Raw genomic sequence first — 22,324 nt, forward strand, 5'->3', positions numbered from 1 at the left:
CAAAAGCAGCATATATGAAAACTTAAGAACAGTGTATTTCAGCACTTCCACTAGCCAAGCAACCAGGCCCTGTTTGTCAGCATGACAGCAGACATTCCTCTCAAATACATAATCTGTTTGAAAGCCACTGGCCTTGAAGTTTGCTTCTGGTTACATTAGGATAAATAAGTTACAGCCACATGAACAGCCTAAGAGTTTCCATAGCAACTCAGAATATGCTCCAGAGGTGCTGCAATAGAAAACAGCATTGCCAATCAATTTTTCAGGGTTCTTAGACAATAAACTGCAATTGCCGCATGCAGCACCAGCACTGACCTACTTCTTGTAAAAGTTCTCATAGTCATCATGCTCACAACACAAATGCACAATAATGTATACAATTTGTGCTACAGTCCAATAAGATTACAGAGACAACAACATCATGACCAGCTAAAAAATACAAATCGACTGACAGATCTGCTAAGTAAGCGGACAGGTGCTGAGCAGCTATAAAAAACAGAAGTAAAATGTCTACAAACGCTGTACAAGCAGCTAACATATTTAGTCCTAAGTTTGTTAAAATGGCATCAAGTATACTGCATCGCATAGCAATCAGAAGGAGAATTGTGTGGAGGAGAGCACAGTCCTGAGAGAAAATAAGAAAAATGAGGACCCCAATATGAATTGTAAGATCTGATCACAATATTCATGGTGATTTATAGAATTAGCCAGAAATGATAGGGATAGCACTAGCAATCACCAGAAACTCTATGGTAATATGGGACTGGAACCTCTACCTAGCCCTGCTCAGGTAAGTTTGGAAAGACTGATGAAGAAATGACTGATGATGAAGAAAAACAACAAAGACTCAGGCTTTAAGAGAGAAAAATTATTTTACTGTGTAGAGTGCAGGATGGTCTCTCTAAGACAGGGTTACACCCAGCTCAACAAAGACCTTCATCTTTTATAGATACAAAGAATACATACATCACAATTCAAATTTCTCCTCTTACATACATATCTATTATTACCATATTTCTCCAAGATCCAGCCCTTACGAGGTAAGCTAATTTCAAAATGACTCTTCTGTCTTTCTGAACAAAGACAGCATGGTGCCCCTCCCTTCAGAGTGAGCTAAAGGTGTCTGTCTTTTATCAAGACAGACACCTGAATTCCTACCCATCCTCAGAGATGGGTAGGCCAAGAGAGACACCTCCAGTGTAAAAAAGATTTCACAAACAGCTTATTCATTTAAAAGGTTAAAAATGATTATAACAATATCTAAAATATGTGATTCTACTAGACTACATCTATGCATACTTTTCATATATCTCACTATCATTTCAATGTTCATTAAAATATAGAAAAACACAATTTCACTATTCCTATAAGTTTCATGTCTCCTTTGACTTCTAACCTCTGAACCATGCTGTACTACATTCTTTAGTGATGAGATTTTGCCAGCTTCTAACTGCTAAGCACTTGGCCCTAGAGAGAAAACCTTCTTGAATCTTTGGTCATATTGGTTATATAGATCCATTATATAATTTTAACATCAAATAAAATTTTCAGGCCTAATTTCCTGTCCCACAGTAAGATAACCATAGTGTTTCTAGAAATTCATAGGGCTACCCTTGTCACTTCCAGGTAGCTTTAGGTAACATCAGGAACTCTATAGTAATAACTTCCTGTAAACAGACAAGGTCTTACTATTTTTTATTTTATCTCCCAGGGACAATTGTTCTTCCTTTGACCTCAGTTTTTGCAAGTCAATCAGCTGAGCACAGGCAAGCAAGAACTGCAATCGTCTGGAAGTCTCCCACCATAAGTGGGCAAATAGGAACCCTAGTTTTTGTGCATGAACAAGTTGTGATTGCTTTGTTAACAGTTAAAATGTGTAGAAGAAGTTTCTTAAATGTGTTCATCAATCAACACGTCTTATTACACTCTGTGTTAAATGTAAAAGAGATATTTGTGTGAGAAACTATCACATAACAGCTCTCAGAACATCAAGCCATCTTTACATGCTATTTAAGAATAAAATCAACCTTCCAGAAGCAGCTTTACTGGCAAAGACAGTAATGATCTGTTTATTACTTTCATACAATTTACAAAGAAGGAAGACAAAAATGAGCAAAATAAACAATGGCTAATTTCATGAGATGATGATTAAGAGTCATCATCAGATTATTACAGCAATATGCTGGCTATCGGACCTTGAATAATAAGTACTAAAACATCTGTTAATAGACTTATCTTTGCAGTTTTCCATAACTGGAGCTTATATTCTTCCTTTCTCACTCTCTTAAACCATATAAAGAGCTAACTATCCATAAACCTTCATTACATTAATGCTCCACCATAACAACACACTTTTGCTGCTTCATTGATGGTAAATTTAATTATTTCTACACACAACTGAGAAATGAAATCTGGCATTGGTCATCTTATATGCAGTTCTCATTAGCACAACAGGAATCTCCGTGCCAAAAAAAATAATGAAATTGCTGCTGTAAACCAGATAACACTCGGTCCACACCCTTAGGGATAAACTTTTCCATTACCCTGCTATCTTCTAATGAAATGTTAGCAGCAACAACAACCAAAAACTTTCATTCTCAAAATGTCTATCCTTAGGCCCATAATTTCCAGTAGTAAACTAAGCATGAAGACATAAGCATACTCTGCATAACCCAGAAATTGTGCCACACATAAATATTTATGACAGGCAGCTTTCACACGCTCACCAGCAAGTTAGCGGTAAGTATTCCGCAGACGGATGGAAAAAAGTAGGTGAACACAGACTTTAACATAAGCTTTTGAAAACAAATTCCACAAAGATCTTTTCAGGGACTTACACCCTCACATGAGTTTCCTGTCTGCTTAAGTACAGTATCTGTAACATACTCTATCAATCATTTCAAGCCTTGATCAACAAGGGTAGACAAATGTTGGTGAAGCTTAAATTACTATCCCCTTTATAACACCCCTCTGGCTGTCCCTGAAAGCTACTCAAAGACAAAACATGATAAATTTATTTTTAATGTAGGGAGGCACTATTATACTACAAAAAAAGCATGCAAGGAAAAGGTTTAGTAGTTACCACAGTTAAAATTATATCATGAGAATGCCCAGATCAGTTTAATTATTCAATGTTTCTTCTAAAGTGATGGCTGGAATTTAATTCCATCTGAGAAAACAATTGAAACAGCATCAACAACATTATTAAAATAAATGAAGATAGAAAATCTAGTTTATGTTGCAAGTACCTTCTTATATTTTGCAATTATGATATCAGTATAGGGACTGAGAATGTATATGTCATCACTGGTATATCAATTGAAGTATCAGACCAAGATGGAGCAACAGATCATAGGAAATTATTAAAAGTAAAAGATTATTTAAAACTAATAGGGCCCGGCCACACGTTGCTGTGGCTTATTGTGGTGAAATGGGAAAGGAACAGTAGCAGCAAATCAATTGCAGAGGCCAGCAGTACATGCTCATGCAAACATGCAGCCTGATACTGTGCGATGTCATTGAAGTATGGAAAGGCAACCCTCCCACACATCTAGGCTGGCTGGTAATGATCCTTTACCTGGGAGTAAGTTTGGTTGGTGGCAATGGGTGTCGCTTCTGAGGAAACCCTCTGAGGGGCGCGACACAGCCATTCAAAGTATGTCATGGTTGCTGTACCGAGCTTACTCCTGAGTAATGCGTGCCTGGTTTTCTTAACTGTAACCGCAGTATTCAGGGAATCTAGGGTGCCTGGCCCCTCCCTCCTGTTCCTTGCATGTCGCCCCTCTCTTCCCTCCCTCCTTCTCTTCCCTTGCATGCCACCCCTCCCTCTCCTTCCTGTGTATGTGTGTGTATGTGTTTCACTTCCACTCAAGTTACTGCCTATGTACTGTTTTCACTGCTCATATCTGGCCATCTGAGTGAACATTCTAAGGGTGACAGTTACTCACAGGCAGCTGCATGTCCTTCACCAGGGAGCGCCAGGAAAAAGGCGTTTTACCTGGGTCAGGTGTGAAATTTCAGTTATGTGAACATCTAAAAACACTCTCGCCTGGCTGACTATAGTGGCTGGGAATTTTCAGAAGAATTGGCCCAGCAGTTACTGAGGTATACTGTCATCAACAAAAACACTGTTAGCTTTTTATATATATAGATGTGCATCTTGCTTCTGAAAGTTATTTTAGAAGAAGAAGAAGAATTTGGATTTATACCCTACCTTTCTCTCCTGTAAGGAGACTGAAGGTGGCTTACAAACTCTATCTATCCCTTACAAACTTTCTATCCCTTCCTCTCCCCACAACAGACACCTTGTGAGGTAGGTGGGGTTTGGTGAAGTTTGGTGAAGTTTGGTTCAGGGGGTCCAAAGTTATGGACCCTCAAAGGTGTAGCCCCATCTTCTATTAGCTTCCATTGGAAACAATGGGGTTTCCCTTTGGGAGTCCATAGCTTTGGGAGTCCATAGCTTTGGGAGTCCAATGGGGACTCCCTTTGGGAGTCCATAGCTTTGGACCCCCTGAACCAAACCTCACCAAACCTGGGCAGTATCATCAGGAAAGTCTCCCAAAACATCCCTGAAATGTTGGTGCTCCTAACCTAAAAACTGTGCCCCCTGCAGGCCAAAAACAAAAAAACACTAAAAATACAAAAAAACTACGGGGGGGGGCAGAGCTCCGGACATGTAATGGGGGGGCTTGAACCCGAGAACCCCCCGCCTTACCTACATCCTTGGTACCACCTCTGCTGAGATATGTGGTTGAGGGTGCCTGGAAGGGCTTTCTCTGTGATTGTTCCCAGGCTTTGGAACAATCTCCTCTCAGAGGTTCACCAGATGCCTACCCTTTATAAATGTAGGCACCTGGTGAAGACTTTGCTCTTCACCTAGGCATTTGGTTAGTCTCTCTGAATGCCCACTGGGTGATGCTGCTGGTTGTGGGATGGAGGAGGGGGGTAGGGTTAGGATTTTCACTTTTGTATGTTGTAGTGTTTTAATGGGGGAGTTTTTAACTGCCTCAAGATCTTGCATACAGATGGTTTATAAATTTAATAAATAATAAAAAAAATTCACTGCATTTTCTGTAAAAGTAAAACCCTGCATCTGGTCTGTCCAAAAACCAATATGTACTTTTTTCAAAACAACAAAGTGTACATGACAAAATTTCTGCCATAGTAGAATTCACAAGACACAGCTATACTATTTTGACGCATTTTAAATTCCAGAAAAATTAAAATTTAAAGATGGAGTTCTATTAACAGTTCTGGAGATCTGACAGAATGGAAAATAATAGATTACTTCAGATGCACATACACTCCAACTCTATTCTGTTTAAAAATAAATATGGCAGGAAATGCTTTCATTTTCGATTGCCACGCACAAGTTCCATAGGCCAATCATCTTGATAGTCAGAAGTCTTTGAATATGGTAGTAGGTGGAGTATTATTTGGAACATCAAAGTCTTCTGTGTTGAATCAGAGGATCCTTAAGAGTAATTGTAAAAATAGTTTAGCATTTGTTCGTCTCAACTTCACTTTAGAGAGATATTCTCTTGATGGCTTCTTTTTGATGTTTACATGCTTCTTTCTATTGCATCCCTTCCATAAAGCACTCTAGAAGATACACCCTGGCCATTACTACATGATGAAAGTTTAACGTAATTTATGAACTATCAACTTGCTAATAAAGAAAACAAGCAGGTGACCTGCCAGGACTTGCAGGGGCATTTCATGTTCCCCTCCCCCACTATTTCCTTGCTCCTTTTCCTAAAAGCCCGCAGCCAGTCACCTTCTTCAGCCTTCTTCTCTCCACCAATCAACATTTACTTACCCACCCACCCCCATATTGAGCTATAATAATCATTTATTTATTTCATTTCTGCACAATAGGGAACCAAAGCAGCTTACATAATTCTCCTTTCCATTTTATCCTCATATCAATACTCTGAGATAGTTTAGGGTGCATCAAGAGTCCATTAATGATGAGGCCAAACAAGGCTGATGTAGTCCACCTGGCTTGGAATGCCAGAACAGCCTAATTAGCATCACCCAGCTTACCTTTCCTTGCCAGCTAAGAGTTGATTTAAGCAGCCAGCAAAACAGGGCTGTTGTGGGACAACTTCCTACCACCGCTAACATATTGGCCTTTCTATCTGTGCTACAGTTTTTACTCCTGGACACCTGCGTACTTCCTGACCTGACTCACAGTTTGGACCGCCCTCTCTTGTGTTGACATCTTAGACTCTGAAGGAACTATTCTTGACCTAGAATTGCCCTACTGACGACATTTCTTGCCTCCAGCCTTCATTATTTGCCTCCCTCACTGGCCAAAACAATCCTGGAAATTTATGGTTCCAGGGACACACTCTGATTTCTGATATCCTTGTATTTAGATTCTCTTAAAGATAAATTATAAAAATGCTTTTTAAGTTTGCTAGCATGTAAAGGTCACATACGTTAGATACCAGCTCCCTCTCTTGGATCTTTAGAAAGCAAATACCTGAATAGGTAGAGGCTGCATGTTATTAAAAAACACACACACTGACTCAATACACACTGCTTCCCTTCCATTCTCCCTGTTCCATTCTCCCCACAGTCAGCTTTCAGTCTCAGGAAACTGTTTTGGCCAGTTTATTTACAGTTCTTGTTTCAGAAGCCACTAAGATTGGCAAACACAAACTAAATTACTATAATATTATAAATAGCATGCAGAGAAGTTCTCAGCAATACATAATGACATGCTAGCTGGAAGTTTTAATCCTTCGAGTATGTTGTTACAAATATCCAAGCCTCTTCATTTTAAACTGGGAAATGTTGATGAGTTGGTAAAAACAAACCATTATAATATTATTAAAGTTGCTTAAACTGGTCCTTGCAATTGAACCAGGGGAGAGAGAACTACTCTGCATTCCATCTTGCTGAAATCTTTGGGAATTGGGAGGATGTGCCCTATATTACAGATACTATAATAGATACTGCGACGGACTAGCCCACATCGAAGGGTTGGTGTGTGTTAAGGTGCGGATTAGCTAGCCTTAGCAACAGCCAGAAATGTGTGAGCTCGCTCCTTATATGGAGATACCACCTGATTGGCTGGGAGAGGCACAGTTTGCCTATAGCCTCAGATAGGGGGAGCTAGAAGAGCTGGTTATATATAAACAGGAGAAAGTCTGTCAGGAGGAACACATTTGAAATCTGGATCGCTGGGATCTTGATCTGAAGAGAAGTCTGACTTTGTCAGCAAGAGCTCTTTGAGCAGTGAAAAGCTTTGTTAAGCTGAGGTGGATCTGTGGAAGGTGACCCACAGCTTAGCATCCAGGCAATCTGTTTCATGTTACCATAAGTTCCAGTCTACTTTCTGTGTGCTTACCAAGGGGTGGTGTCAGAGGTGGGATCCAGCAGGTTCTCACCAGTTCCCGAGAGTGGGTTACTAATTATTTGTGTGTGCCAAGAGCGGGTTACTAATTGGGTCTGCTTTTCCGTTAGAAATTCCATTAGGTCCAAAAATCATAAAGTCCTGTTGTTTCCTATGTGGCTGGTTAGCGAAGGTAGAAAATGGGATAATTCTCCCTGTTGGGCTGTTTTAAAAACATGTTTTAGAAATATGGTAAACTTCCTTGTTTAAGGAAAGTATCCTTCTTTTGATTTCTACAAACAAAATTAAGTATTTGAAAGTATTAAGTATTTGACAGGCAGTCAATTAGAGGAGTTATTTCTGTTGGCAGCATACGATAGGACTTGCTTTAATGAGTTTAAATTATGGACAGAAAGATACCAGCTGGAAATTAGGAACTTTTTTACAGTAAGAGTTTTTTACAGTAACAGAGAAATTATTAATGCCCCACCCCGGAATGCCCGGCTACGCCCCCGTCGTGCCCCACCCAGCCCCACTGGCACTACGCCACTGTTTGAATCTCACCACCATGGGAACCTGTTACTAAAATTTTTCGATCCCACCACTGGGTGGTGTCTGTCTGCATAAAAGCCAAAACTCTCTCTCACAGAGTTTCCCTCCATTTTTGTTGTCAGAGGCTCTGTTGATTTACTCCTTCAGTCAAAGTGGAGTGTAGGAGAAGGGGTGTTTGGTGGGCCAGTGACTAATACATCAGATTGTTATTGCAGTGAACAGTGACCGGTGAAGGGTTGAAAATAAAATAATATTTTTGGTGGCAGCATTTTTGTGAGAGCCAGCCCTGTCGTGATAGATACCATCAATGTCCTATTTGCTTTTTGCATGTTCAAATGCAGAAAAGGTGAAGTGAATCAGGTTCTTACTGCCAAATAAATGTATATAGGACTGAGTTGCACACTTGGAAGAGCTATAGCACTGTGGAAGGGGAAATTCTCGCACACAGAAGGTCCTACACTTAGTCAGCAGCACTTCCATTTAAACGATCTTGCGAGCAGGTATTTAAATAAACTATTTAAATACCTGCTCTCCCTGAGACCCAGGTGATTTGCTGTAGAGTCCATACACTTGCAAAAGGCTCCACCATTAGAACAGAACTTTTGGATTCAATCCACTGTCCGTATACACTGTAACTGTTGTCAATATACTGACTTCAAATGCTGCCATAAAAATACGAAATAGTCATACAACACAAATTATAAGCAATTATAGTCATACAACACAAATTACAAGCAATTAATCTGCATCTTAGTAAAGAAAATTAATATCTAATATCTGTCTCAAATAAACAATTTTTAAAAAACAAATGATTACATTAACATGCCAAAGACCATGGCAAACATAAGCACACTTCCCTTCAGTCTTGGGACACAAAGCAGATAGATTATTAGATGGAGTCTGATGTGAAAGAACTTTTTGGCCTCCTAAATAGCTTCTCACGTGTGCTCATCCAGCTCTATTCCATCACAAGGAGAAAATTAAATAATCAGTTTGTTTTGATTCAGTGCATTTTATTGTAACTATACGCTTCCATTAAAAAGAACTCAAACGCTACTTTCTCTCAAGCCTGCTAACAGTCATGCTAACCCTGTATCTTGTTCCCAGATGCTGAATGTTTTGAGACTGACCATCTCTTTGCTGGAGGGCAGGGCGAGGAGGAAAGTCTGCTGCAGCTTGGCTAGGACTTGGTAATGAAAGCAGATTCAGGGACTGAGACTCAGCTTTAGTGAAGCCCTGTCTCCGTTATTATTTGATAACAACTCCCCCTCTTCTAATTAGAACAATAAAACTTAATCCAACTGACTAGAAGAGAGGTCATTTTCAGTGCACCATGAAAGTGCTTCCACATGCACTGGCTTGCGGCAAGCTGCCAAATAGCAATGCAATACAGCCAATTGGCACTAAAGAACAGCAGCAAGGCTGGTACTATGTTTGAGCAGCCTTGGCTGATGCACTCCTTCCTTTGCAAGCTGAAAAATTAGCACAAAAAAGAGGGGTGCTTGTTCTCTCAAAGTGGATCACCCTGATAATGGAACATTTGCAGCCCAGAACTGAGGGGATTTACACAAAAATAGGTCTCACATAGAGACTGGGGAGGGAAGAGCAAATTTCCATAGAAAGTTTTCCAAACTTGAATTTCCCCCAGAAAATTTTGCAGTGCTTTATTTTTCTTTGGAAACATTTCCATAACAAAAGAGTCACTGTTCCATAAAGTTAGCAACAATAAGTGAGTACCATTACAAAATCAATATTAGGTAAACTATGCAGCTTCAAAAGTATAATCAATGTTTTCCAACTGACTGATTACCTGTAAGAATTGTATGAAAGAATGCATGTCTGTTTTATTGATTTATATATGTGGGGTGGAGATAAAATAAAAAAAACTATGTATAGTAATCTAAGTTTTAAACTGAAGTTATGAATTCAATTGATTGGTGGTACAGATCAAATCAAAACCAAAGATAAAATGCTTATCTATATGTCTTCTCTCAGACAGTGGAAGCATGCTGTAATCACCAATCTGATATGAAATTAACAAGTGTGGCACGTGATGACTTTTTCAGGGCTATCCTCTCAAATTTAAACAATGTAAATTAAATTAATTATAGTTTTTCTTTAACTTTTTCCAAGCATTATTAAAAAATAATTTCCACATAAAGCTTTGAATATTAATATTATTATTGACTGCTAACATTTAAATCACACATGATTACCTTCATTCCTAATCAAATACTTCAGATCAAACATTAGTTACTATTGAGACATAAAATTAACAGAAGGTACTTTCAAAGTTTTGTTTATTGAATACGAACCAAAATAACCTTCTTAAATGGACCACACTCTATTAGGACATTAGAAAATATCCAATTCCATTTTTTAATGGAAAACCTATTTTACTGGTGCCAAATTAAAACTGGATTTATATCTTGTATGTACACTTGTCTGTGACCTTATTTATCTGGTTTACCATTTTCCTATGACTCCGTTTGGAATATCAGAACTGCTGACTATCCGAAGTGCTGCTTCTCACATGAGCTTTGCAATAACACTCATTTATGTTTGAAAATATCATCTAAAACTGGTAACAGTAAAACTGTACTGGCAATTAGACAAATAAGGAGTGAAACTCTGTAAGCTCCATGTGGTTTTGCTACAAGTAAATTATAGTTCTTAGAAAATGTATCTGCTGCATCTCCCTTAAGACCAGATCAAGAGTCCACAGAGACAGTAGTAAAGTAGCAAAACACAGAGCAGCACGTTTATTTAAAGTCACAGTCTTATTCATTCCGTCAAGAACAGGTACTCTTTCGAGGTCCGGACAATCACGACCCGGATAAAGGTCACCTCAGAGTCTGCCCCGCTCAGTCGAGTCCCATGAGGGGTCTTATATCGGCGGCGGCGGCGCGGTGGCGGCGGGGGCGGGGGACACAACTAATCAGATTGACTTTAGCCTTCTTAAATCCTTGGCCGGGCTTTCCCACACTGCCTTTTCCAAAACTTCCTCCAGTCCCGTGCTTTGAGCGATTTGCCATTCAAGAAAAAACCTGTCAGAGGGAATCCGCTTGTCGCTGGGACAAACCCCGTTAAACCCTCTCGCATTCACACGCCCCGTCCTCCCACCCGGGGTGCCTCTTCTGACAGCGCTGGAAACTGTGAAGGAAAACCGCGCCGCTTCCGCAGAAGCCCCCAGACGGGCCAGGAATGATGCGCTGGGGACAGAAGGCTGAACACCAGTCGGTCACTGACCTGAGATGCCTCCTCCGACGACCACCACGTCGTACTTGCTGCTCATGGTCGTTATAGCCACAGGCGCCGCTCGCCCGGTTGCCAGAGCGCGAGGCGAACAGCGGAGCCAGCGCTGAAGTCGGGCGCTGCAGCGACTGCAAACTTCCTCGTGGGGCCTCCGCCCTCCGCCGCCGCCAATCGCGCCCGGCTGGCGAGGAGGGCGCGCCTGAGGCGCAAAGGCCGAGGGCGCCTGGCCGGCGGAGCAAAGTAGAGGCGGGGTAGCAGGCAGCCGGGGCCTGGGAAAGGAAGCCCGAGAAGTTCTCACCGGTCGCAAGAGGCAGTGGCTTGGGGATGGCCCAAGGCAGCCTCGTTTGCTGGGGCCGGACTGCTTGACGTCTTCTTGCCCTCGTTTCCTTCGAAGTGCTTTCAGTGGCCGAAGTGGGCAAGGAGAGGACTGACGGGAGCGCTGAAGCTGGGCCCGTGCCTTTCACCTGTTGTGTTTGGGGCGGAATAGCAGAAATAGCATCCAAGATAAACTTCAGAGTTACACCATGTTAAGCCTGTTGGCTTCAATGGATTTAGAAGGATGTCAGTCTGTTTAGGAGTGCCCTGTAAATCACTCCTGGAAACAACCACCAAGGACAGAGTTAAATAAAAAAAAAGTCTGGACCTGGTGGCCATATGAGTATCTTTGGGAAGATATTGTGCACATTTAGCAGCTAAATTATTAGATTGTTTTTGTTTGTAGTTGATTTTTAAATGCTAGTTTAATGCTTTGTAATATGGGACTGTGATTACTGGCTTTATAAACTGCTACAGCTCAGTACTGATAACAAAAATAAATAAAGTTACAACTTCCTATATGTTCACATAATGATAAAGACAAATTTTGTAGGACAGGGTGGAAGGTAGCAAGCTAGCAATAGCATGCTAGGTCAGAACAGGTGAAATAGAGACCAAAAAATTTATTGCACGTGGACTACAGAAGTGGTAATTCAGGGTTTGCTTTTAGACAACAGTACATCTTATCATTCTCAGTGCAGTGACAAGTTCTCTGTGTATTTTTTTTTACTGTCACACTCACTGAAGGATGGCTACCTCTGGGAGACTATTTTTTTGGTAATAAATTTTTTTATTACAATTTTTTATTTTTATTACAATTTTTATTACAATTTTTATTACAATTGACTATTTTTTGTAATAAATTTTCTCAACATAAAAAACACTATTTCATGTCCACCAACCATCACCTCAATACCAAATAAAAGAAAAAAATACAAAACAGAACACACACAGAAATTAAGACATAAATTTAACAATAACTAAATACAACCTATTATAACTAACTAAATTAAACACTAAAAATGTGACTTCCTGCTATCTCATTGTTGAATTCTAATCCATTCAGTTTCATGCATCTGTTTAAAATTAAACCATTTATCAATTACAACTATATCATTACTAATATTCTAATTCATTTTGCTATTTTCTTTTAGATTTCAAATCCTGCAATTATTTCTCTTCTACCATATTTTTCAATAGATAGTCTGTAAAAGTTTCCAGTTTTCTATAAACTTCACTCTAAATTTTGGCTCTGTAGCCATTGGTATATTCATACAATAATAGTAACACTGTGAAAAGTTAAATGTTTTTCTCCAGCCAAGGAAGTATATTTTTTCTCCTTTTTGTCATCTGGGTCAACTTTCAGTTCCCGTTTAGGAAACAGCCATTAGAGGAACAACTTATGCTATTCCAACAGCTAACCAAACATAAAAATAGCAACTACTGCTCTAGCGTGTGGATTAAGTCATCAATCAGTATTTGCTTTAAAATAAGGTTGCCTTCAGCCCATCAATGTTAGATTCACAGGGTGGCAAACATGGGTAAAGAGATGCCTGTTAATCCAGATCTATATAAAATGATTTACATATTTTATAAGACTCTAAGTATGCCTCTGGGTTGCTGGTCTGCAATTATTTCTGTTTATCATTTATACAACACCTAATTTCTCTCAAAGAAATCATCGTAGTCAAGGGTGTAACAAGGCAGCCCTGGGCAAACTGTAGCCCTGGGCAAAACCTGAGTTGGATGCCCCCCCCCCCACCCCATGGGCGGCCACTTCACCATGACCAAATTTTTTTTGCACCAGGACATTGGTGCCTGCAGGGGGTGCATTTTTAGACATATCAGCACCAATATTTCAGCATATCATCAGGAGACTGTCCTTATGCTACTCCCCAAGTTTGGTGAGGTTTGGTTCAAGAAGTCCAAAGTTATGGACTCCCAAAGGGGGTGCCCCATCCCCCATTGTTTCCAATGGGAGCTAATAGGAGATGGGGGCTACAGTTTTGAGGGTCCATAACTTTGCCCCCACTGCACCAAACTTGGGGGGTGCCATCATCTCCAGATGATACCCTGAAATTTTGGTGCCGATACATCCAAAAATGGACCCCCTGTAGGAACATCCTAGAAATTTGCCCAAGAATCTTTGTTCTGCATTGAGTTTTCTGCATTGCTGTCAATAGGGGTTGCAAGCTGTGGGGGGAACATTTCTGAAGGCACAGTCTCAAAGCTTTCAGGGTCTCATTAGGAGACTGCCCTAATGATACCCCCCAAGTTTGGTGCAGTTTGGTTCAGGGGGGCCAAAGTTATGGACCCTCAAAACTGTAGCCCCCATCTCCTATTAGCTCCCATTGGAAACAATGGGGGATAGGGGCACCCCCTTTGGGAGTCCATAACTTTGGACTCCTTGAACCAAACCTCACCAAACTTGGGGAGTAGCATAAGGACAGTCTCCTGATGATACGCTGAAATTTTGGTGCCGCTAGCCTAAAAACTGCGCCCTCTGCAGGCCAAAAATGGAAAACCACTAAAATACCCAAAAACGAACCCAGCATTTTGATGCCCCTCACAAGGTGATGCCCTGGGCAGCTGCCCACCTTGCCCAATGGGCATTACGCCAGTGATCGTAGTAAATGTTATAACTATTTACTTTATTTCTATCCCACCTTTCTTCCAAAAGGCATCTCAGAGTGACTGATATTGTTCCCACCTTTCCTCCATTTTATCCTTGCAACAACCCTGTAGGTTAGGCTGAGAGTGTCACCCAGCAAGATTTTGTGACAAGCAGGGATTTGAGCCTGGGTCTCCCAAATCCTAACCGAACACTGTAACCACTATACCATGCTGGCTGTCTGCTGTCTGGTTTTTTGGGTTTTTTTTACTCTTTTCACCTGCAGGCACTTAATGAAATAGGCCTTTGCCATAATTTGCCTTTAATGTGCCATTTTACTAATGTGGAACTGAAGCTGAGAGAAAATAACATGCCCAAGGCCAGACAAAAAATTGTTAACTTTAGGCGCCTTCATAATCTGCTTTAGCTGCAGTTACTAATGGATTTTTGGGGGGGTTTTTTAGGCAGGTCAAAAACAAACATTTGGGTCATGTCAGAAACAAACATTTTGGCTCCTGGCTTCTAAGAGATTTTTTAAAAACCTTTTCAGACAAAGTCATTTATGTCCTGTTTACAAGATGGAACTGAACCTTTTTTAAAAAAAAAAAACCAAACCCTTTCCCCTTTTTTAAAGGGGGCTTTGTGCTCCTGAATCACTGTAGTGTGGTGTTTGAAATTTCAGCAGTGCTTCTGACAGTACTGCCTTCCCCACCAGTAGCTTTTAGCATTCTTTTTCAGCTTTTTTTTAAAAAAAGTTCCAACTTTTGTGCTACAGTACAGGGCCAGTATTGCAACTCAGTGCTATGCTGATGGCATTCAGATGCTGTCAGCTGTTAAGTAGAATAGAAACAAGAGGTGAAAAGTAGCTTATTTGGGTCCTCAGTGAATTGTGATTCAGTAACTGCTAATTAAAGGTATTTATAGTAAATGACTTGATGTTCAGCCACCTGTATAGCTCATGAATGGTGAATCAAGATTGGCCACTAAGTGACTTGTTGCGAAGTGAATATCAGGTATTCACTGAGGGAGGCCAAAAAAAATTGTGGGTTGAAGTTTTGCAAGTGTTCATTGCAGTTAGGCTACATGTGTTCAAATCATGGTCAACGACTTGGATGATGGAATAGAAGGCATGCTAATCAAATTTGCAGATGACACCAAATTAGGAGGGGGAGCTAATACCCCTGAGGACAGAGTCAGAATTCAAAATTATCTGGACAGATTAGAGAATTGGGCCAAAACAAACAAAATGAATTTCAACAGAGATAAATGTAATATATTCCACTTAGGCAGAAAAAAAATTGAAATGCACTGATATAGGATGGGTGACACCTGGCTTGACATCACTACATGCACAAGCGATCTGGGAGTCTTAGTAGACCACAAACTGAACATGAGTCAGCAGTGTGATGCAATGTCAAAGAAAGCCAATGCAATTTTGGGCTGTATCAGTAGGAGTATAGTGTCAAGACTGAGGGATGTAATTGTACCTCTCTATTCTGCATCAGTTAGACCTCACCTGGAATATTGTGTACAGTTCTGGGCAAGGCAATTCAAGAAGGATATTGACTAGCTAGAACGGGTCAGGAGGGCAACCAAAATGGTTAGAGGTCTGTAATCCATGCCCGATGAGGAGAGATTTAGGGACCTGAATATGTTTAGTTTGATGAAGAGAAGGTTAAGAGGTGACATGATAGCAATGTTTAGATATTTGGAGGGATGTCCTCCCAGAATCCTCCCAGGCATCCCACCCAACCACCCAGGCATCCCGCCCAACCTCCCAATGGCCCAGGCATCCTGCCCAATCCTCCAAGGAATCCCGCCAAACCTCCCAGGTGTCCAGCCAATCCTCCCAGGGATTCCTCCCAACCTCTCAGACATCGCACCCAACGTCCCAGGCATCCCGCTCAATGGCCCAGGAATCCTGCCCAATCCACCCAGGCATCCTGCCCAATGGCCCAGGCATCCGACCCAACCTCCCCGGCATCCCGCCCAATGGCCCAGTTGTCCGGCCAATCCTCGCAGGCATCCCACCCAACCTCCCAGGCACCCCGCCCAACATCCCAGGCATCCCGCCCAATGACCCAGGGGTCTGGCCAATCCTCCCAGGCATCCCGCCCAACCTCCAGGGTTACCACCAAACCTCCCAGGCATCCCACCCAATGGCCCAGGAATCCCGCCCAATGGCCCAGGAATCCCGCCCAACCTCCCAGGTATCCGCCCAATGGCCCAGGCATCCCGCTCAACCTCCCAGGCATCCCACCCAACCTCCCAGGCTTCCCGCCCAATGGCCCAGGAGTCTGGCCAATCCTCCCAGGCATCCCACCCAACCTCCCAGAGATCCCGCCCAATGACCCAGGTGTCCGGGCAATCCTCCCAGGCATCCCACCCAACCTCCCAGGCATCCCACCCAATGGCCCAGGTGTCCGGCCAATCCTCCCAGGCTTCCCGCCCAATCTCCCAGGCATCCCACCCAACCTCCCAGGCACCCGCCCAACCTTGCAGGCATCCTGCCAAACGACCCAGTTGTCCGGCCAATCCTCCCAGGCACCCCACCCAACCTCTCAGGCATCCTGCCCAATGGCCCAGGTGTCTGGCCAATCCTCCCAGGCATCCCACCCAACCTCCCAGAGATCCCGCCCAATGGCCCAGGTGTCCGGCCAATCCTCCCAGGCTTCCCGCCCAATCTCCCAGGCATCCCACACAACCTCCCAGGCACCCCGCCCAACCTTGCAGGCATCCTGCACAATGGCCCAGGTGTCCGGCCAATCCTCCCAGGCATCCCACCCAACATCCCAGGGATCCCGCCCAATGGCCCAGGAGTCCGGTCAATCCTCCCAGGCTTCCCGCTCAATCTCCCAGGCATCCCACCCAACCTCCGAGGCAACCGTCCAACCTCCCAGTCATCCCACCCAACCTCCCAGGCACCCCGCCCAACCTCCCAGGCATCCTGCCCAATGGCCCAGGCCTCCCGCCCAACCTCCCAGGTGTCCAGCCAATCCTCCCAGGAATCCCGCCCAACCTCCCAGGCATCCCGCCCAACCTCCCAGGCATCCCACCCAACCTCCCAGGCATCCCGCCCAACTTCCCAGGCATCCTGCCCAATGGCCCAGGTGTCCGGCCAATCCTCCCTGGGATCCCACCCAACCTCCCAGGCATCCTGCTCAAAATCCCAGGCATCATGCCCAATGACCCAGGTGTCCGGCCAATCCTCCCTGGGATCCCACCCAACCTCCCAGGTGTGCAGCCAATCCTCCCTGGAAACCCGCCCAACCTCCCAAGCATCCTGCCCAATCCTCCCAGGCACCCCTGGCCAACCTGCCAGGCATCCTGCCCAACCTCCCAGGTGTCCGGCCAATCTTCCCAGGCACCCCGCCCAACCTCCCAGGCATCCTGCCCAATCCTCCCAGGCATCCCACCCAACCTCCCAGGCATCGTGCCCAATGGCCCAGGTGTCCGGCCAATCCTCCCAGGCATCCTGCCCAACCTCCCAGGCATCCTGCCCAATCCTCCCAGGCACCCTGCCCAACCTCCCAGGCGTCCTGCCCAATCTTTCCAGGCATTCCACCCAACCTCCCAGGCATCCTGCCCAATCCTCCCAGGCATCCCACCCAACCTCCCAGGCTTCCCGCCCAACAGCCCAGGTGTCTGGCCAATCCTCCCAGGAATCCAACCCAAACTCCCAGCCATCCCGCCCAATGACCCAGGTGTCCGGCCAATCTTCCCAGGCATCCCACCAAACCACCCAGGCACCCCGCCAAACCTCCCAGGCATCCCACCCAATGGCCCAGCCATCCTGCCCAATCCTCCCAGGGATCCCGCCCAATGGCCCAGGTGTCCAGCCAATCCTCCCAGACCCCCAGCCCAACCTCCTAGGCATCCTGATTATGGACCAAGGTGTCCGCCCAATCCTCCCAGGCACCCCACCCAACCTCCCAGGCACCCCGCCCAACCTCCCAGGCATCCTGCCCAATGGCCCAGGCCTCCCGCCCAACCTCCCAGGTGTCCAGCCAATCCTCCCTGGGATCCAACCCAACCTCCCAGGCATCCCGCCCAACCTCCCAGGAATCCCGCCCAACCTCCGAGGCATCCCGCCCAACCTCCCAGGCATCCCGCCCAACCTCCCAGGCATCCCACCCAACCTCCCAGGCATCCCGCCCAACTTCCCAGGCATCCTCCCCAATGACCCAGGTGTCCAGCCAATCCTGCAAGGCTTCCCGACAATAATCAAGGCATCCCACCCAACTTCCCAGGAACCACGCCCAACCTCCCAGGCATCCTGCCCAAACTCCCAGGCATCCCGCTCAACCTCCCAGGCATCCCGCCCAACCTCCCAGGCATCCCGCCCAACCTCCCAGGAATCCCGCCCAACCTCCCAGGCATCCTGCCCAATGACCCAGGTGTCTGGCCAATCCTGCAAGGCTACCCGACAACCTCCCAGGCATCCCGCCCAACCTCCCAGGAATCCCGCCCAACCTCCCAGGCATCCTGCCCAATGACCCAGGTGTCTGGCCAATCCTGCAAGGCTACCCGCCCAATTATCCAGGCATCCCACCCAACCTCCCAGGCACCACGCCCAACCTCCCAGGCATCCTGCCCAATGACACAGGTGTCCGGCCATCCTCCCAGGCACCCTGCCCAACCTCCCAGGCATCCTGCCCAATGACTCAGGTGTCCGGCCAATCCTCACAGGCTTCCTGCCCAACCTCCCAGGCATCCCAACCAACCTATGAGGCACTCCGCCCAACGTCCCAGGAATCCTGCCCAATGGCCCAAGCATCTTGCCCAAACCTCCCAGGCATCCCACCCAACCTCCCACCCATCCCGCCCAATGTCCTAGGTGTTCCACCAATCCTCCCAGGCATCCCACCTAACCTCCCAGGCACCCCGCCCAAACTCCCATGCATCCCGCCCAATCCTCTCAGGCTTCCCGCCCAACCTCCCAGGCACCCCGCCCAACCTCCCATGCATCCTGCCCAATGGCCCAGGCATCCTGCCCAATCCTCCCAGGCATCCCACCCAAACTCCCAGGTTTCCAGCCAAGCCCCCCAAGAATACCTCCCAACCTCCCAGGCATCCCACCCAACCTCCCAGCCATCCTGCACAATGGCCCAGCCATTCTGCCCAATCCTCTCAGAAATCCCGCCCAATTGCCCAGGTGTCCTGCCAATCCTCCCAGGGTCCCCACCCAATCTCCCAGGCATCCCAGCCAACCTCCCAGACCACCAGCCCAACCTCCCAGACACCCTGCCCAGTGGCCCAGGTGTCCGGCCAATCCTCCCAGGCTTCCTGCCCAACCTCCCAGGAACCCCGCCCAACCCCCCAGGCATCCTGCCCAATGACCCAGGTGTCCGGCCAATCCTCCCAGGCATCCTGTCCAATGGCCCAGGTGTCTAGCTAATTTTCCCTGGCACCCCGCCCAACCTCCCAGGCATCCTGCCAATCCTCCCAGGCATCCCACCCAACCTCCCAGGCATCCCACCAATCCTCCCACGCTTCCCGCCCAATGGCCCAGGTGTATGGCCAATCCTCCCAGGAATCCAACCCAACCTCCCAGGCATCCCACCTAACCTCCCAGGCATCCTCCCCAATGACCCAGGTGTCCCACCAATCCTCCCAGGCTTCCCGCCCAACCTCCCAGGCATCCCACCTAACCTCCCAGGCATCCTCCCCAATGACCCAGGTGTCCGGCCAATCCTCCCAGGCACCCTGCCCAACCTCCCAGGCATCCTGCGCAATCCTCCCAGGCATCCCACCCAAACTCCCAGCCATCCCGCCAAATGGCCCAGCCATCCTGCCCAATCCTCCCAGGCATCCCACCCAACCTCCCAGGGATCCAGCCCAATGGCCCAGGCACCTCATCCAACCTCCCAAGAATCCTGCCCAATAACCCAGGTGTCCAGCCAATCCTTCCAGGATCCCCGCCCAATCTCCCAGGCATCCCACCCAACCTCCCAGGCATCCCGCCCAATCTCACAGGCATCCCACCCAACCTCCCAGACCCCCAGCCCAACCTCCCAGGCATTCAGCCCAATGACCCAGGTGTCCAGCCAATCCTCCCAGGCTTCCCGCCCAACCTCCCAGGCATCCCACCCAACCTCCCAGGCACCCCGCCCAACCTCCCAGGCATCCTCCCCAATGACCCAGGTGTACGGCCAATCCTCCCAGGCATCCTGCCCAACCTCCCAGGCATTCTGCCCAATCCTTCCAGGCATCCCTCCCAACCTCCCAGGCATCCCACCCAACCTACCAGGTGTCCGGCCAATCCTCACAGGCTTCCCGCCCAACCTCCCAGGCATTCTGTGCAATCCTCTCAGGCTTCCCGCCCAACCTCCCAGGCACCCCACCCAACCTCCCATGCATCCTGCCCAATGGCCCAGGCATCCTGCCCAATCCTCCCAGGTTTCTAGCCAAGCCTCCCAAGAATACCTCCCAACCTCCCAGGCATCCCACCCAACCTCCCAGCCATCCTGCACAATGGCCCAGCCATTCTGCCCAATCCTCTCAGGAATCCCGCCCAATTGCCCAGGTGTCCTGCCAATCCTCCCAGGGTCCCTGCCCAATCTCCCAGGCATCCCAGCCAACCTCCCAGACCACCAGCCCAACCTCCCAGGCACCCCGCCCAGTGGCCCAGGTGTCCGGCCAATCCTCCCAGGCTTCCCGCCCAACCTCCCAGGCATCCTGCCAAAACCTCCCAGGTGTCCCGCCAATCCTCCCAGACCCCCAGCCCAACCTCCCAGGCATCCTGCCCAATGACCCAGGTTTCCAGCCAATCCTCCTAGGCTTCTTGACCAACCTCCCTGGCATCCAGCCCAACCTCCCAGGCATCCCACTCCAGAGACTAGGACCTTAAGTAATGACTTCATGGTGAAGGAAAAGAGATTCCACCTAAACATAAGAAAAAACTTCCTGACAGTAGGGCTGTTCAACAGTGAAATGCATTAACTCAGAGTGTGGTTCCTGGGAAGTTGGGTGGGATGCCTTGATTATTGTCAGGAAGCCTTGCAGGATTGGCTGGACACCTGGGTCATTGGGGAGGATGCCTGGGAAGTTGGGCGGGATGCCTGGGAGGTTGGGTGGGATGCCTGGGAGGTTGGGCGGGATGCCTGGGAGGTTGGGCGGGATGCCTCGGAGGTTGGGCGGGATTCCTGGGAGGTTGGGCGGGATGCCTGGGAGGTTGGGTTGGATCCCAGGGAGGATTGGCTGGACACCTGGGAGGTTGGGCGGGAGGCCTGGGCCATTGGGCAGGATGCCTGGGAGGTTGGGCGGGGTGCCTGGGAGGTTGGGTGGGATGACTGGGAGGTTGGGCGGGAAGCCTGGGAGGATTGGCCGGACACCTTGGTCCATAATCAGGATGCCTAGGAGGTTGGTGGAGTCACCATCTTTGGAAGTTTAAAAAGAGGTTTGATGGCCATCTGTCAGCAGTGCTTTGATTGTGTGTTGCTGCATTGCAGGGGGTTGAACTTGATGGCCCTTGCGGTCTCTTCCAACCAAGTACGTAGTTAAGGAGGGGGTCTCAGGATTAAACCCCCTCCATTACATGTCTGAAGCTCCACCTTCGTTTGTGGATTTTTATATATTTTTAGTGGGTTTTTTGGTTTTTGGTCTGCAGGGGGTACAGTATTTAAGCTAGAGACTCTCCTGATGATGCCACCCAAGTTTGGTGAGGTTTGGTTCAGGGGGTCCAAAGTTATGGACTCCCAAAGGAGGTGCCCATCCCCCATTGTTTCCAATGGGAGCTAATAGGAGATGGGGGTCAATAACTTTGAGAGTCCATAACTTTGGACCACCTGAACCAAACTTCACCAAACCTGGGTGCTATCATCAGGCGAGTCTCCTAAAGATACCCTTTAAGTTTGGTGCTGCTAGCTTAATAATTGCACCCCCGACAGCAGGCACCTCCCAAATTTCCCCAGATTCTCCTTTTAAATCCACCCCCTTCGGCATGGATTTAAAGGGAGAATCTGAGGTCCCCAGTTGAAATATTGAAAGTTATGCTGTTTCAGGGTGGGGGATAATCCACCCCCGAACAGCATCACTTTCAATGTTGTTTTAACTGGGGACCCCAGATTCTCCTTTAAGGTGGATTTAAAAGGAGAATCTGGGCTCCCTAGTTCAAACACCATTGAAAATGATGCTATTTGGGGATGGATTCCAGCATCACAACAGCCGCCCATGGAGGGGTGTGTGTGCAAAACTCAGATTTCCATATCAATTTTCCCTAGCTATGCCTCTGCCTGGAGGGGAGGGCA

The 22,324-nt window shown here is 46.7% G+C and overlaps 1 protein-coding gene across 2 annotated transcripts in view; it reads right to left on the reverse strand.

Moving 5' to 3' along the window:
* LOC125431848 (amine oxidase [flavin-containing] A-like) overlaps positions 1 to 11,323 on the reverse strand; it is a 39,404-nt gene extending 28,081 nt beyond the window's left edge. Inside the window, exon 1 of one of the 2 annotated variants that reach the window (XR_007244344.1) lies at positions 11,144 to 11,323. Coding sequence is in view for 1 of the 2 variants with exons in the window: in XM_048495019.1 (XP_048350976.1) it covers positions 11,144 to 11,189 (46 nt within the window). In the remaining variant the exon portion in view is untranslated. The remainder of the gene's footprint in view (positions 1 to 11,143) is intronic. The other variant, XM_048495019.1, reaches the window with a different exon arrangement.
* Between the last annotated feature and the right edge of the window lie 11,001 nt (positions 11,324 to 22,324).

The sequence above is a fragment of the Sphaerodactylus townsendi genome, linkage group LG04 (genome assembly GCF_021028975.2).
Source record: "Sphaerodactylus townsendi isolate TG3544 linkage group LG04, MPM_Stown_v2.3, whole genome shotgun sequence".
NCBI lineage: Eukaryota > Metazoa > Chordata > Lepidosauria > Squamata > Sphaerodactylidae > Sphaerodactylus > Sphaerodactylus townsendi.